The sequence below is a fragment of the Rhinolophus ferrumequinum genome, chromosome 18, assembly GCF_004115265.2.
Source record: "Rhinolophus ferrumequinum isolate MPI-CBG mRhiFer1 chromosome 18, mRhiFer1_v1.p, whole genome shotgun sequence".
Lineage (NCBI taxonomy): Eukaryota > Metazoa > Chordata > Mammalia > Chiroptera > Rhinolophidae > Rhinolophus > Rhinolophus ferrumequinum.
Window position 1 is genome coordinate 19,341,469 of NC_046301.1, and position 15,504 is coordinate 19,356,972.

A 15,504-nucleotide genomic window follows, 5' to 3' on the forward strand; every position below is an offset into this window, starting at 1 on the left:
TTAATTTCATATTTGCTGCCTAAAAACCTGGAGACTTCCTAAAGTTTTATTACAAAATCTAGACGTACTAGCAATGATTTTTAAATACTAAATTGAGAATCAAAAATTCAAAACAAAATAGTTCACAAATCTTTGAGGAACATAAGTGTGTCACTTTGTCTAGGAACTTACATTTTTCTCTTTATATGGATCAGAAAATAGCACACAATGACAGACATGCCCCTACAGCGTGGTAGTAAAATCTACTGGGACTTTAATTTCAGTGGCATCTTTAAGACTATGTCAAATGGCAGGGGTCCCCAAACTGCCTTTCCTTACAGAACTGTAACTTAAGGACAAAATGCAGAACAGAAATATATTTAGAACTACGCCCCAAAGTCAAACTGCTAGTTTCTGTCTTTACTCTGATTTTCTCTTTCCACTTTACTACGTAGTTTGTTGTCAGATAGCACGGTGGCTCTTAGCTGGCAAGAATGGAGCACAGACTGTTGTCTCATGAAAACTAAGGGCCGGGTCATCAAGACTCACTTTTAATAAACTATAACTTTTTGTTAATAAATAAATAACAGTACTGAGTGCCAGTTTGTGACTGGGCCACATGGAAATCTATGTTTATGGGAATAATTGTAGGTATTAAGTACTTTAAAACTGTCTTATAACCAGCAATGCAATCAGAAGTAATTTTCTTTTTTAAATAATTGATAAAACAATTCAAACCCATGTTCAGATCGCGCAATTACAATACGTGGAATCAGTATAGCACTTTTTGGTTTTCAAAGTCCTTTTGCATCCTATTATCCAATGCAGTTCTGGAAGTTTGGGGGCCTGGAATCTAGTCCCTATTAGTTACATGATCTGGGATAAGGTTTATAATTTTTTTCTATGCTTTCACTTCTTTGTATGCAAAATAAGATAATAATTACTGAGCTGCTAATATTCTAGCTTGTTCAGGTAACATGACTTAATGGGTTAAGTGCTTTTAAAAAATACTTCCCAACTGTAGGAAGGGTAGTTTTATTAAGATAATAGTCTTTATGTGCCAAGTGGAATTACAGATAAGCTTTAGGGGAAAAGAAAAACAGAAACACAAATTTTCGTGTTTCAGTTCCATTTCCTCTTGAGAAAATAACCTCGATGCTATTAACTGATCTTTTCAGCCCAAGTTGCAGGTAATCCTTCAGCATTCTTGAAAAGCTTCCAAGTAAAATGGAAAAGGAGAAACTTTTCAGATTTTGTTTCTCCTGTGAAAATCTCCGGAGAATATGAAGACATTTTTTTAACCTCTTTAGGAAGAAGCAACAGCCATACTTCCTTGCCTGTAATACTGGAACGTTATTTACAAAACTATTCCTTTCAAGAACACTTTCCCTTTTCACACATAGCAGGGAAACTGTTGTTGTCTTACAGAAAGGAAATATCAGCCACAGTCTCAGAAACTTAAAACTAGAAGGAATCTCAAGCAGCACCTTGTCCACTTCTCATTTTACAGCTGAGGAAACTGAGGTCTACAGCACTTAAGTGATGTGTTCCAGCTTTTGGTGAGAGAACTGAACTTGAATCCAGACCAGAATCAGGTCTGTGTTCTTTCTACTCTTTCCAGAGTCCTATGTCTACCAAAAAAAGCTATATTCTGTTTGCTTACTGCATAGTTTCTTGTCACAGTTCAGTTGTGTAACTGCCACCCTAGGCTCGTGACGACGTATAAGTGACGCAGGGAATAGCTGTGTGATTTGCGTTTGCACACAAGAATCTATAAATGGTAAGACACATAGCGGGCTCTTAAAAAATGTTGATCCTGACACTCTATTTAAAATTTAAGTAGCATTCTTTCAATTCAGAAATGCTTTTGGAAATAAGTAACAAGCAGGAATCTCCCAACTGACCACCAAGAGTCAGTTGATATGCTCGGAGAATACATGCCTTCAGTTTGCTATTTAAAAGCATTGAAAACTAATAGAAACATACACTTAAGGACCTCAAATATCCTGAAGCATTCCCTTTCTAGCTACAGTGAGAAAGTTTTCTACATCTGTTAGAAATGGAGATAAGGAAAGTGATTTGAATATTCAAGAGGAACAAATAAAATAAAGGTAAAATACTAATTCCACAGGATGTCTTGTATCGACTTTCTTTCTTGATGAGCTCTATTGACTGTGCACTGAGCTATTGTTAACTAGGGTACAAGCTGTTCTTCAGTCTCTGCTATGCAAAATATCTTCTCATTATTAGACAAATATCAGCATCAAACTGGAGAATAATTAGAGCGAGTTCATGGCTTTTATGGCAACCCACAGCAAGTGATGTTGTCTTGACAAAATATAAAATTATCTCCAGGCCTGAGTGGAAACTAGAGGAGCACAGCAGACATGGCCGGTAGTGCTTTCTGAGGTGAAGCACAGCGATGGCTCTGCACTTCCTCAGGCCTCCTCTTTCTTCCTGAATGAACTCCAGGGAATGGCATCATGTCAGGCTTTCCAGATGGATTATGTGAAGCCATAGCTCAATGTCATTTTCAATAGGAAGCCTCATAATTAAAGGTCAAATAGTCACTTCATCTGCAATCAATCAATAGAAAAAGTACTAATACAAAGAACTAATCAATCAGTGGCAAATGCACTAATAAAAGCAATGAATCAAATTCAGCATGTGTGTAGATGCAAGTACATGGAAGCGATCGCGACAGGGCAAAAGCAAGAACAATAAAGTAACTGAAAGTGTGTGTATAAGAGAATATTCAGGAGGCTTCTCAAGTAAGAATTTTCATCTTTGGTTCAGTAGGTACATGGGTCCCACTTGGCCTGCAATGATTTATTCTTAAATACCAATACTGGGCGTAATAATGAATGGCATTTGCTAAGGCTCACAGTGTATGTTATTTGAGACGTTAGGTGTGTGTGTGTGTGTATGTAAAACCACTAGAAGGATACTATGACAGTGATTGCAAAAGGGATAGATATGGTTTCTAAATGCCAAGTAGATAGGATTTGTCGTATTTCATCTTTGTGTGAGAGGTGAGAGGAAGTATAGGATCCAAACACCCCTTGCTGTATGTGAAAATAAGGGTGCTCGTGGGACCAGGGTGATCCATGCCACATCTCTGAGACAAGGGAAGCAGCAAAGAGGCCATTTTTATAAACGCTAGGAAGGAGACTGTGGAGGGAAGGCGGGTATGACCAAGCCATGATAAAATAGTCGGGTTGGCACTAAAAGTCCCTAATCTAACAGTGAAGGAAACTGAGGCCTGGGCAGGTATCAGAGGAAGAGTCAGGATGAGTATTTAGGTTTTGTAGTTCCGAGAGGGCTTAAGTCTATCATGTTACAGAAGTAACTAAGGAGTTACACTACAGGGTCACTTCGATAATCACACTAGTATCATATTGGAGGATCTAAGTATCTATTTCATGGGAGGACATGACAAAAACAAGCAAAATCCAAGTTCACCCAACCCGTTTTTAGCAAAACAGCTCCTTCTGATAGGTGGTCAGAGCACCTGTTTGCCTGAAAAGTCGCTTCAGAAAGTATCAGAACAGAAGAGTACGGCTTCGGGATTAAGAAAAAAAGACAAGACAGAAAAAAAAAAAGAAAAGATGGAATGGATACATATTTTGCTTATAGAAAAGAAGAGAATATTGATTGTGCTGCAGTTTGCTTCTGGGTAGAACTTCGTTCAAGGCCGGCAGCTCCAGCACAGAAGAACATCATGGAGAAACCAAAAATCCATTTTGGTTTTCCTGACAAAAGCAAACCCCTAGGGGTGGGGTGGGTTCAAAAGCCCATTGCAGAAATACACAAGTGTATTTGATGCAGCATGCTCAGCAGCTGCTCCAAGGACCAGGGCTCATTGGGGCCCTGACTCGGGACATCTGCAGCGTCTGGTACCACCTGCTTCTGGACTCTTTTATAACAGCCCCTCCCTTTTTAGGAGATTGGGAACACTGGACATCACATCACAATAACCACTTGGGGGGAAAAAGTGCAAGTTGATTTCTTTGAGATCAACGATTAAACCACACTCATTACATGAAAATCTACACGCAGGGGGCAGGAGACTGGAACCCTGGACACAGTACCACAGTCATAACTAATATAGTTATAATAACTAACAACAATAGCTACTGCTTAAAGACAACCTGCTATGTGCCAGGCAGCACATAAGCTCTTTAGGTGAGCTATCTCATTTGGGCCACAGCAACTGTCACACGTGTCACACAATGCAATTATTGCACCTATTCTGTCATGAACTGACAAACTACTACATACAAGTGCTGTGCTAGTTACTTAACAAATCCTATTTTTAGTCTTTACAGTACCCTTATGAAGTGCATATTATTCTGCCCCATTTTACAGATGAGAAAGCTAAGGTTCAGGGAAGTTAAGTGATTTGTCCAGGGTCACAAAATCAGGATTGGAATGTGGCTTCCAAAGTTCTTTCAACTTCAAGTTGATGGTGATTAAAAACCTAGTGGACATACTGTAATGTATGAACAGTATAAATATAATTTATTCACATAAGCTGAAGCCCTAGATAGCAACTAATCCTTCAAGAGTTTGCAGTTTCTAACATTTTCCAAACTTGGCAAGGCTGACAATAGATTCTATCAGACACGTGTGTGGGGTTAGTAAAAATATCATGGAATGTCCTTGTTGTTCTAGTTTACAGACTGAACTTCTTCAACATGAGCAGACTTAGAGCAATGTCACGATTCTTCAGTCTCTTTAAGTGAGTCCCATGCCAAAATGTGAAGGAGTTTTTATCACGAGTTTTTACCACAATGTGCCGACTACCCCACGGAGTTTGTGAATGATGTATATTTCAATCAAGTTTTTGATTACTTAATGAATTTTAATGACTGAAAACATGGACTCTGGATATCTGGACACGTTACTGGGATAATGCCATGAAAGTGGATAAAGGTGAGTAGAAAAGAGCATTTTTCTTCTCGATCTATTTTTTGTCCATTACATAAATACTTACGTCACTTTAGGTGCTAATCAGATTGAGTTAACGATAATGACATTGTGTTTCTTTATAGAACATAACACTGTGAAATAAACTTCAAACTAATGTCAGTATCCAATTTGAGAAATAACATTATCTCCATCTTGCTCCAAGCTTCCAGAAAATAACATTTTCCAGGGCCAACTCCAGAGCCTTCTAAGGTTTTTGCCATTTGCACTACCCTCCCCCACCTTTTAATGTTAAACATTCTAACGTTTCAAACATTTCAAACATTTAATTGAAAATCTTTGATGAGAATCAAAAACATGATTACAAATTAAGCTAAGTTCTACACTATTAAATTTAGGCCCTCAAATATTGGTCCAATCATATAATGGTATTTTAAAGCAATGACCCATTCTCACTTTGCTATTGTTCTTTAACAGAGTGGGCGATACCCTATTCCATTTAATTTGAAGAGATGCTTGAATTTCACAGTCGTAAAATATAACTATCTGAGGGTAATGTTAAATTAGTTTTTTGTCTGTGCGTCACTTACCCAGTGTGAGGGATTTGTGTGTAGAACAGAAAATGATAGCCACAGTGTCTGCTGGTGTGAAACCCGAATTATTCCTACAGGCAAAAAAAAAAAAAAAAAAAAAAGTATTTTACAAATACTTTTATTAAAAAGCCTTGTTAACACATCCTCAATCAAATAAAGTATATACCTTCATGTTAACATCCCTTTGATCAATTCTAGTGACACAAGTAATTATATGCCCAAATGTACAGAAGTGACGGAATTTCTTTTTTAGAGAATCCTTTCTGAGTCATTTACCCATGAAAAGGAGACAGATTTAAAAATGTATGGTGGAGGTCTCCTAAGGTCACGTATGTAGTCAGCCTGTTGTGCAGTACTTTGTGAAAATCATGCAGCAAGTAACTCAGCCAAGTTGCTAGGCTGTCCCTTGATATTGGAAGAGTTAATGTATCTCCAAAACTGCTCTCTCGAGAAGCAACATATCGTTTTGGCAGCAAACACACCCTTTTGAGAAATACATGGTATGAACAAAGATTTAAAATCCTATGTTTTAGTAAAAATAATAAATCGCCTTTCTTTGAGCAGTTACAGTATATCAGGTACCCCTTTAAGGTCTCTGCAGTAAAGACAGGTGAGACAATAGCCCTATTTACAGGCAACAAAACAGAGGCACACAGAAGTGGCCAAACGTACCCAGGGCCGCATGGCTAACAAATGACAGAGCCAGGATTTAAATCAAGTCTGGCTCCTGTGTCTATGCTCTAAAACTATGCTACTATTCTACTATTGTTATATAGTATGTTAGGCATAAAAAAAGAAAATCTCACTTAATCAAAGCCCATTCATTATATGTTAGGGGGATCGGTACAGGTGAATATCATATTCAAATTTCTATTTTCGTATAAAGATTTAGAGAACCAGGAAAAAGGTTAGAAATGTAATTATTATTGTGTCCTTGTTATGTTAGAAAGGATTCCTTCCTGCAGAATCAGGGTTTGAAGACATAGTGTGTCTCTTCACTCTTTGCCCTGAACTCAGACAAGAGAGCCAGCAAATGGAAAAGTGTGCTGGAAACTGCCAGCACCCATATAGCTGCAGATGTCACAATCTATCCGAGTTTTAAGGATCTCTAAATAAAGAGGTCCCACTTCCCTTCCTAACCTCAGCCTCATGTGTAACTTTCGTTGGGAGAAAATGTGCATAGGGACCTATCTTCCCTAAATAGGTCCCCACATCCTGTGTTCTTTGTCATAATCTCGCTTGAGAGGGGAAGGGCCATCTTCTCCTCTTCCTCCCCATTTCTTGTACATATGTTAAGAAAATATTTCATTGTCCTTGGTCTTCTCTCCTCTGGAAAGTCACATATGCTTACGCTTCCTCAACAGTCTTATCTCCAGCTCGTTGATAGCTTTCCAAACCGCATTTTTGGTGTCCCACCTCAGTTGAGGATTCTGTGTGGATACGTATCCCTTGAGTACAATAAGATTGCCTTACTGTTCCTACATTTTGTTCTCATATTTTTATTGTGATACCACTCTTATTTTTTAAACATTGCACTACACAGCTGACACATTCCTAGATCCCTTTATTCCTCACGTAGGCTCAATGTGAAAGGAGTTACGTAAGGCTCTATAAATGCATGGAAGAAGGGAATACAGATATATATTCTACAAAAGAGAAAGAGATCGAGAATGAGGAGGAGAGGGGGAGAGGGGGTGGAGGGAGAGGGAGAAAGACGGAGAAAGAGGGAGAGGGACAGAGGGAGGGAGGGCGAGAGAGGGAGGGAGAGACAGAGAGAGAAGGCAGATTTGGCATTGAAAAGGAGGATTATCTCAAGCTTGGCAGGGGAGTCTGGTATGATGATGGAGCACGTAGAGAACCTTCTTGAAGGAACTAACAATTGATCTGGGCTTCAAAGAACAGACTTAGACACGTGCAGATGTGTATTTTAGGTAAGGAATAGCGAAACTGAAGTACGCGAGTGTGGGAGCAGCTGGCAAAGGACAGATTCCTCAGGCTGACTTGTGCGCAGGGACATTAGCTTGTGACAAGGAGTGTGGAGTGGATAAGATGGGATTAGGAGTTTGAAGAGGAGTGACCACACAGCATGGTCTAAGACTGAAGATGATGAGGCTAGGCAGGAAGCAGAGAGGGAAAAGGGCCGGAAGAATCACAGTGAAGGCAGGAGATGGTGGCAAGAGACGTGAAGACAGAATTAGAACTTGTCGCCTAGTGATCTCTATGAAATATTCTCCCGACAGCTTAAGAGCACAGGATTTTGGGGCAAATGTACCAGCATTTAAACCCAGACCATCCTTTTGTTTGTATATAAAACAAGTATAACACTGCCTGACTCTTAACGGTCATTGTGAGGATAAATGCCAATGTCCATCAAGAATCTGGCAACTTGGAGGTGTTTAATACACACTGGTTGATATTTTTATTGTTATTGTTGCTTTGTGAGAGGAAGAGGAATTAAGAGAAATTAAAGCATATACGACTGAGAGGAGCAGTAAAGCATTAATGGAAATAGGGAATGGAAGAAGTCCAGTGAGGTCTGGGGGCCGGGGGGCCTAGGAGCTGATGTGTAAGTGTACTGAATTGGTAGTCATGAGAGAGGACATGTTTTCAAGGAATCTGATGAAGAGAAGGAAAGGGTCATGGGAGATGTGAACATGATTACATAGAGAGAGTGAAGATGCAGCCACTAGAAACAACTGATGAAGCCAGCTCCTCAAATGGGCCTGTGAGGACAAGACTGAGGGCATTAGCCTGAGATGGGGTGTCTCCCATAGTCTGTGCGTGGGAAACAAAAGACGAGGTGAGTGAAAAATACGACGAGTTTTCAGGTAGAGAATGGGAAAGTGGAGGCAATTTACATCAGAGATTTTACTTTCTTATGAAGCGTGAGGCACTTCACTCCTCCACAGAGTTCGAAGTAATACTGAGGCCTGGGAACCTGAGAAATTACAAAGACTCGAAGTGGGCAAGTTGGGGAATATGATGTACAGTCAGTTCACAGTGAGTAAATCACTTCTACAGGAATGAATCCCCCCCGGTGATGGGGGAACAGGCAGCCTAACCAACTGGCCGAGTTCCGGGCTGTCCTCCAGCAATGCTTGTGGTGTTCGTAACACCACCAAGGCCTTTGTTTTGGTCTTTTGCTGCCCTTGTTATAACCAATTGTTGCTGCATCTGGATCTGTGCAGTTTGGTTTTCTTCCAAGAGCGTCTGGCAATACATTTCTCCTTTGGCGAACTTTGTTCTGCTTGATATTTGTTCTTCTCTAGACTATAGCACATTTCCAGTGTGTCAAAATCTCTCTGGCCAAGAAGGCTCTCATTTAACCCGGTGCTGGCTGCCATTGGTTAGAGCAGCACTTAGTGTGGTTAAAGAGGATATTTGCAAGTCACGCTTGACTGTCCTCTGTTTCATGTAAGGAGAAAAGCTAGGCCCACACTGGGAGGTTTCTGGCCTGATGTGAGTTGAAACACCACCGTATAGTTCTACTGACACAAAGCCTGTCAATTAGGAGGGAGGATCCGTAAACAAAAATGCAATGTTTAAGGTTAAGAATAATATTCTCCCTAAGCAGAGCTGACTTATACTTTTCAAAGTAGCAGACTGCTTCACATCATGGATCTTGAGGAAAACCAACAGAGCCGACACTCACTTAACCTTCCATTCATGATGAGGAAGATGATGACGGTGATGTATAACCACAGCCATAAACATTGAGCGCTTTTCTAAGCACCTTGCTTCGGGTATTTCTTCCTTCTCAGGATAGCTTTATAAGGTAGGGAGTATCATTGCCTTGCTTTTTGCACAAAGGGAATTGAAGCACAAAGGGGTTAAACAACTTCCCTAAAGTCACAGACCTAGTAAGTAGGCTGCCCCCCAGTTTTGGAGGTAAGTTTTCTTTTGAGAAGGAAATTATAAAAAACGAAACAAACAAAAAAAAAAACAAAGACAAAAACAAAAAACACCACAAAATTTAATGGATGAGAGCAGCTATCTTGTTAAGTAACCTTCCCTCTGCCAGACGCTGTCAAGGGACTGCTTACTGGTGGGAAGTCATGACAATCCACAGGAAACGAAGAGTGCTGCACATTGTATTTAAACAGTCATGACCATCATTATTTTCAGGGATTAGCATCTCTATTGTGCCTGTTCACATTTTTAAAAGGAATCACATTACTATTTATTTTCTAATTCTACCTTATCTCTTTTTAATATTGATTTGCTTTTTATCCTGTTTTTATAATTCTTTTGATCACTTTGGCTTCCCTTGAGATGTTTATTTCCTTTTCTTCGGAACTGGTCTTTTTATTCTCTCTTATGAAGCTTTCAATCAGCATTTTCAACATAATATTTATTTTGCCTTCCCTTGCAGCGCCCACAAAGGAAAACATGTCAGAAAGTTTTACGAGCAGAATCACGGAATGTGGAGCAGAGAAGGTCCTCTGAGAGAGTTCCGTCTAAGCCCACTGTTTTTAGGAGAGGAAACTTCCATGTGAAGTACTTTTCTTTGTTAACCTCTGTTCCTGTGTTTTGTCTTTACTCATTTTAGGAGATGACCTCGTCTGTCATTAGCTGAGTGGCACTAATCAAATTACCCAGAGCTCTGCGGCTTAGTCGGCTCATCTCTGAAATGGTGAGAGTTTTACCATTAAGGACACTGTCTTCTACCGTCCCTCCCTCCCTTTCTTCTTCTCTCACCCTCCTTCTCTCCCAGGGCTATGGTGAGAGGCCCACTGAGACATCTGACTGAAAATGTACTGATAAGGATTAAAAGACCTATACAAACATTTGAATATTTGTTTTCTTCCTTTTCCCTTGTTAATGGTTTCTTTTGTCACTCAAGTGACATTCTAGGTTTCCATTACTCTGTCATCAACTTACCAAACTGTCATATATATAAATATTCATATATATATTGGGGGTGCCAAAAATGTGTACAAGTGGACACTTTGGTCAACAATGGTCAAACAGTAGTTCACCATAATCAGAAGTGTCTGGGTGCGGATGGCAACCACTTTGAGCCCCTCTTGTAATTGCATTAGTCAAATGTGACTTGTATTCATCTTTTGTTATCGGTACATATTGAGTATTACAATTTTAATAGTTTTTTCCTTTCTTAAAATGTGTATACATTTTTTGGGCACCCTCTGTACTTATCTTTTGTTCAACTTGTTAACTATTTGCCTCCCCCATTAGACTTTAAGCTTCATGAGTACATGAGCCATAGTTGTTTACCATTACAAACCCAGAATGTGTACCCATTAAGTATGTGTTGAATGAATGAGTGTATATACATTTATTAAATTTATTTGGGTGACACTGGTTAGTAAAGTTACATAGGTTTCAAGTGTACAATTCTATAACATATCATCTATATATCACATCGTGTGTTCACCACCCACAGTCAGTTCTTCCATCACCATGTATTTGACCCCCTTTTCCTTCTTCTACCTCCTCTTCTTCTCCCCTTTACCTAACTCTGGGCTCCCAACTACTGTTCTTTTTATAAGCCTTTTCAACACTTTTTTTTTAAACATTGACAGCTTTCCAAAGTTTCAGAAAGCATAGGTCAGTATGGATGACTGACTATTGGTCTGATAAATCAACTTTCATTTTCTAGCAACTGTGACACAGACACATCAAAAAGAATGTATTGTAAAGCTAGAAATTATAATTCCCTTTCTTCCATAATTAATTCTTGAAATAATATAAACTATTTTGATATAATAAATATTCTACAGTAGCTAACATTTATTGAGCACTTATTATATGCTAGGTATTATGCTGAGGACTTTAAGCATTATTATTTAATTCTCCAAATGACCCTATAAGATAGATACTACTACTGTCTCCATTTTATAAATGATGAAACAGACAAAAATTACCAAGTTATTAAGTAGGATTGAAACTCAAGTCCGTCTGACAGCAAAGTTGCAATTTATAACCTGAACACTTTTCTATAGACAGAGAAATGAGAACACAGAACAGTAACGCTCAAATGTATTTTAAATACTCAGAGTAGAAGAGGTTCACACGCCAGACACTAGAATGGTAACATATCAGGTCAGTAAATCTAAGAAATGTTAACCAGGTAAACAGAGTGTTGAAGGAAAGTTGAATTTTCTAGGCTGGGTCTCTCCTGGTTTATGCTAAACTTCCATCATCAGAGGTCAGTGGTGTACTATACAAAAAAAAAGGCTGATTTCTATGCTCAGATTTTTATGTCTTGATATTTGGGTTGGTTTTTAGATTTACTGAATTTGTAAGAAAAAGATGAGAAAAAAACATCCACACGTCAATTTCACTGATTTTTAAGTAGGAAGGAACAAAAAGTAGGAAAATAAAATAAAACTCAACAGTATATAAACCAATGGGTCTCGGTTCCAGCTCTTGTTTTCTTTGATTAGTTTGTTTGTGCCTCCATGTGAACTTGAAGAATCCAGTTAAACATTCTCTCCACATTCTCTAACCAAAACAAGTATTATGAGTTTTAACAGTAACTGAAGTAGTTTCGTGCAATAGAAAAAGCATGGATCAATGCTTTGGAAATGTCAAATGCAAATGAATTTCAACTCTAGGTGTACTACTTGCCATGAGATTTTGGGTAAGTTCCTAACCTACTAAAATCTGATTTTAGTCAAGTTACTAAACTATTCTAAATGAGGGTCCTTACCTGCAAAATAGAAACAAAAATGCATGGTATCATAACCTATGCTATCAGACTTACACGAAATAATGGGCACCATCCCTAGCTCAGTGCCTGGCACAAAACAGGGATCAATAAATGCTGGTATTTTTCATTCTTCCAATAAAATCCTCAAGTGCTATAGGGTCTCCCAGCATGAAAAAAACCAAAGTGAAAACCATCTTCTAAATTTCGTACAATTAAAAAAATCCCTAAATTTTAATGAAATATTTTGGGGTTACACAACAATTACCCAAGAGTGTGATTATAGCCACTCCAGATTCTGTTGTTTATCAAAGACACATGCCCGTGTGACATTGGGCCAAGTTTAAAAATGCAACAGAACTTCAGTGGAGGTAGAATAAGGCAACAGAAGGGTCTCGAAACCACAAGGCCTAAATCCAGTCTACTCTAGGCTGAACATTTTCAATTTTAATTCACCTAGTTGTGATACTACCGCCTCCCCTTTAGCAAATCTGTAGGGGATTCTGAGCTTTTCAAGAAGTTTTCTTGACAGGATATCTGCATCCCACCTAGTCTAATGGGACAGGATGAGTGGGTCTTATGATCACTACTGCCACAAAGACCAGCAAACGGCCAGTGAAACGCAAACGTCTTTCCTAAGGTGCCACAACAAACCATTTACAAAAGGAAGTTAAAAACAGTACCTACTCTCAGACTTACCCAAATAAGTCACATTTGCTCTGTGACTTAATGGCCTCAGGCTTTACTCTTACTCATAAATCATGATCACAGGCTTTGGAAAATGCTTCAAATTACAGCAATCGATACGTTTTTATTGACTGTTTGCAATCAGCCTCCTGCCATACCAAGTGCTGTAAGAGCCAGCTGCCAAATGTGAGGCCTCAGCCATCCACTGCTCCGACACCCTCAGGCCTCATAAACAGCCAGGCCCTTACCCTCGTGCCAACACACTGCCATCACCTGGTGGTCACGGGCCTGGCAAGCTGGCCCATGCGTACCTTTTCGGACGCTATTACTAGTTTTAATTTTCCTCTACTCTTATTGTCCCACCATATCTTATTGTGTGTGTGTGTGTGCACGTGCGTGCGTGCGCGCATGCGTGCACCCACATTTGCATTGCTGCTTCTTCTCCCACCAAGAACCCCCTTAGCCATTCTTTATGACTCATGTCAAACCCAGTCTCTTCCACGAAGCCTTGCTCTGTCACTGTCTTTGGAAGTGCTTCCTTCTTTGCACTGACTACAGGTTGGCTTACTGTACCACTAAGAGGACACTTAGTTATCAGTGCATATACCTAGTTTGTAAACTAATCCACTATCGGAATCATCTTGTACTTGTGGCATTCCTACGGTAACTCTCTCATACCAAAGGCTAAAGTAATGTCTGTTGCGTGTAGAATCCTGGTGGGGGAAGTTGCTTTAGCGGTGAGCCTTTCAGAACAGAAAAGATGAACTAGGCTACGGAGACCAATTTTGACATGAGGACAGCCTTAGCCAAGAACAGAAATGAGAAAGCATGAGGTGCTTTTAAAGGACAGTGAAGATTTTACCTCAACCTAAAGCTTAGATGGCATGACTGCTAGCAGTGGTTCATGAAACGGGCCTTGCTCTTAGCCCCCCAAAGTGAACTTCATTCTGCAGGCACCGGATAACCACTGAAAATCTCTGAACAAGAGCACTCGTATTAGAACTTGAGTGACTGGAAGCAGGAGGAAATGCATAAAAAAAGTTAGGCCTAGAAATGAAAATACCAGTAAGATATCCATTGTAATAGTCTAAGGAGAGAAGAGGCAACAAGAGCCTGAATCAGGGAAATGGCTCGGGAGGCACAAAAAGTAGGGTTAAGAGATTAAAAAAAAATAATGATGTGAAGGGTTCTAGTCCGAGTAACTCTGTGGATGGTGGTGACATTAGCAATAAGTGAAGAAATGAGAGAGAAAGAGAAAGTGTTGGGGGGAAAGATTAATTCCATTCTGAGAATCTTGAGTCTGAGGCTTTATTAACAGTCAGGGGACGATATCTAAATGGTCAGTGGTAAGTTGTGCTGGAACTCAGGAAAAACATGGGAATGGAAGGTCTAGGCTGGAAAATCATCAGCTGACAGCTGACAGCTCGAGTGGCATGCAGGAGGTTGTCTAAGCACACGATATGAACAGATGAGACAAGGGCCAAGGACAGACCCTTTCATAATGTCCCCAACTTAAGGGTGGCAGGAGAAAGATGGGGAGACAGGAGAAAAACGAGAACCGCACGGTAGTGGCATAGAAATCAAGTAAAGAGCATGATTCCTCATTCAGGAAACTAACAACAGGAAACACCAAATCACTTACCTTGTTGAAGAGATGAAGGTTAAAAACATAAAGCTCAGCTGGATAGAAAATACTGAAGAAAAAAAAAGATTGAATCTAAATTAGCACTGTAAAAGCAGTATCTGTAGCATATTTACTGGTATGCTTAGTTTCCTCTGAAACTTATGGGGACTCAAATAGAAAAACAAATGAACACCAACCACACACACATACATTGCTACACTGATAACATCATTTAAATGAGTGGGACTCAACCTGTCTTATTGAAGATACCCCCAGATATAATCTATATCTTCTCAGAGCAAATCTAGAATCCTCTGATTTATGATTTGGTTATTTAATTTGTTCAGTTTAGAAAGACCTGGTTTATACTGTGAGTATTTATAGCAAATAACATAGATGAGGGAGCATATAGTAAATATTTTGGAATAACTCATGTTGATTTTAATAACAGATGGTTCTTCAATATTAAAATGACCAAAAGCTGCCTTTGGTATTATAGGATAAATGAAACAAAAGATTTCTTTTTTTGTTGTTGTTGTTAACAACCAATGCTTTAATTACTTATTACATTTAAAAATATTGTTCTGAGCTGTGCCTGTAACTTGATGGAGGCTGAGATGTGTGAAATAGCCAGGATTAAATGACTTATAAATCCAGACTGAGCTCCTCTGTGGTTGACGCTGCCTACCTACTAGGGACACCCATTCTCTTCCTGCCATCTCTAGGTTGGAGCAGAAGTCAGCAAAGTTTACTTAAAGGGTCACAGAAAAAGTAGTTTAGGCTTGAGGGCTATATGGTTTCTATGGCAACTATTCGGTTCCCTTTCTAATTGAAAGCAGCCATAGATGATACATAAACAAATTGTTGAGCCTGGCATTTTATAGTCTGCGACTTCTTACAATGCAATGATATTACTTTGAGTATGTTTTAATAGAAAGATGATGTAAATATTCATGTTTTAACCAATTCAGCCATTTATTATAAAGTAATAGTATCATATATTATAAATCCTACTTTGAATT

General features: G+C 39.2%; 1 protein-coding gene across 1 annotated transcript in view; it reads right to left on the bottom strand.

Moving 5' to 3' along the window:
- The window catches only part of SLC10A7 (solute carrier family 10 member 7), a 214,971-nt gene that overhangs the window by 22,618 nt on the left and 176,849 nt on the right, over positions 1–15,504 (bottom strand). Inside the window, exons 9-10 of the mRNA XM_033133342.1 lie at positions 14,501–14,552; positions 5,499–5,572 (exon numbers count right to left, since the gene is read on the bottom strand). Of these exons, the coding sequence (XP_032989233.1) occupies positions 5,499–5,572; positions 14,501–14,552 (126 nt within the window). The remainder of the gene's footprint in view (positions 1–5,498; positions 5,573–14,500; positions 14,553–15,504) is intronic.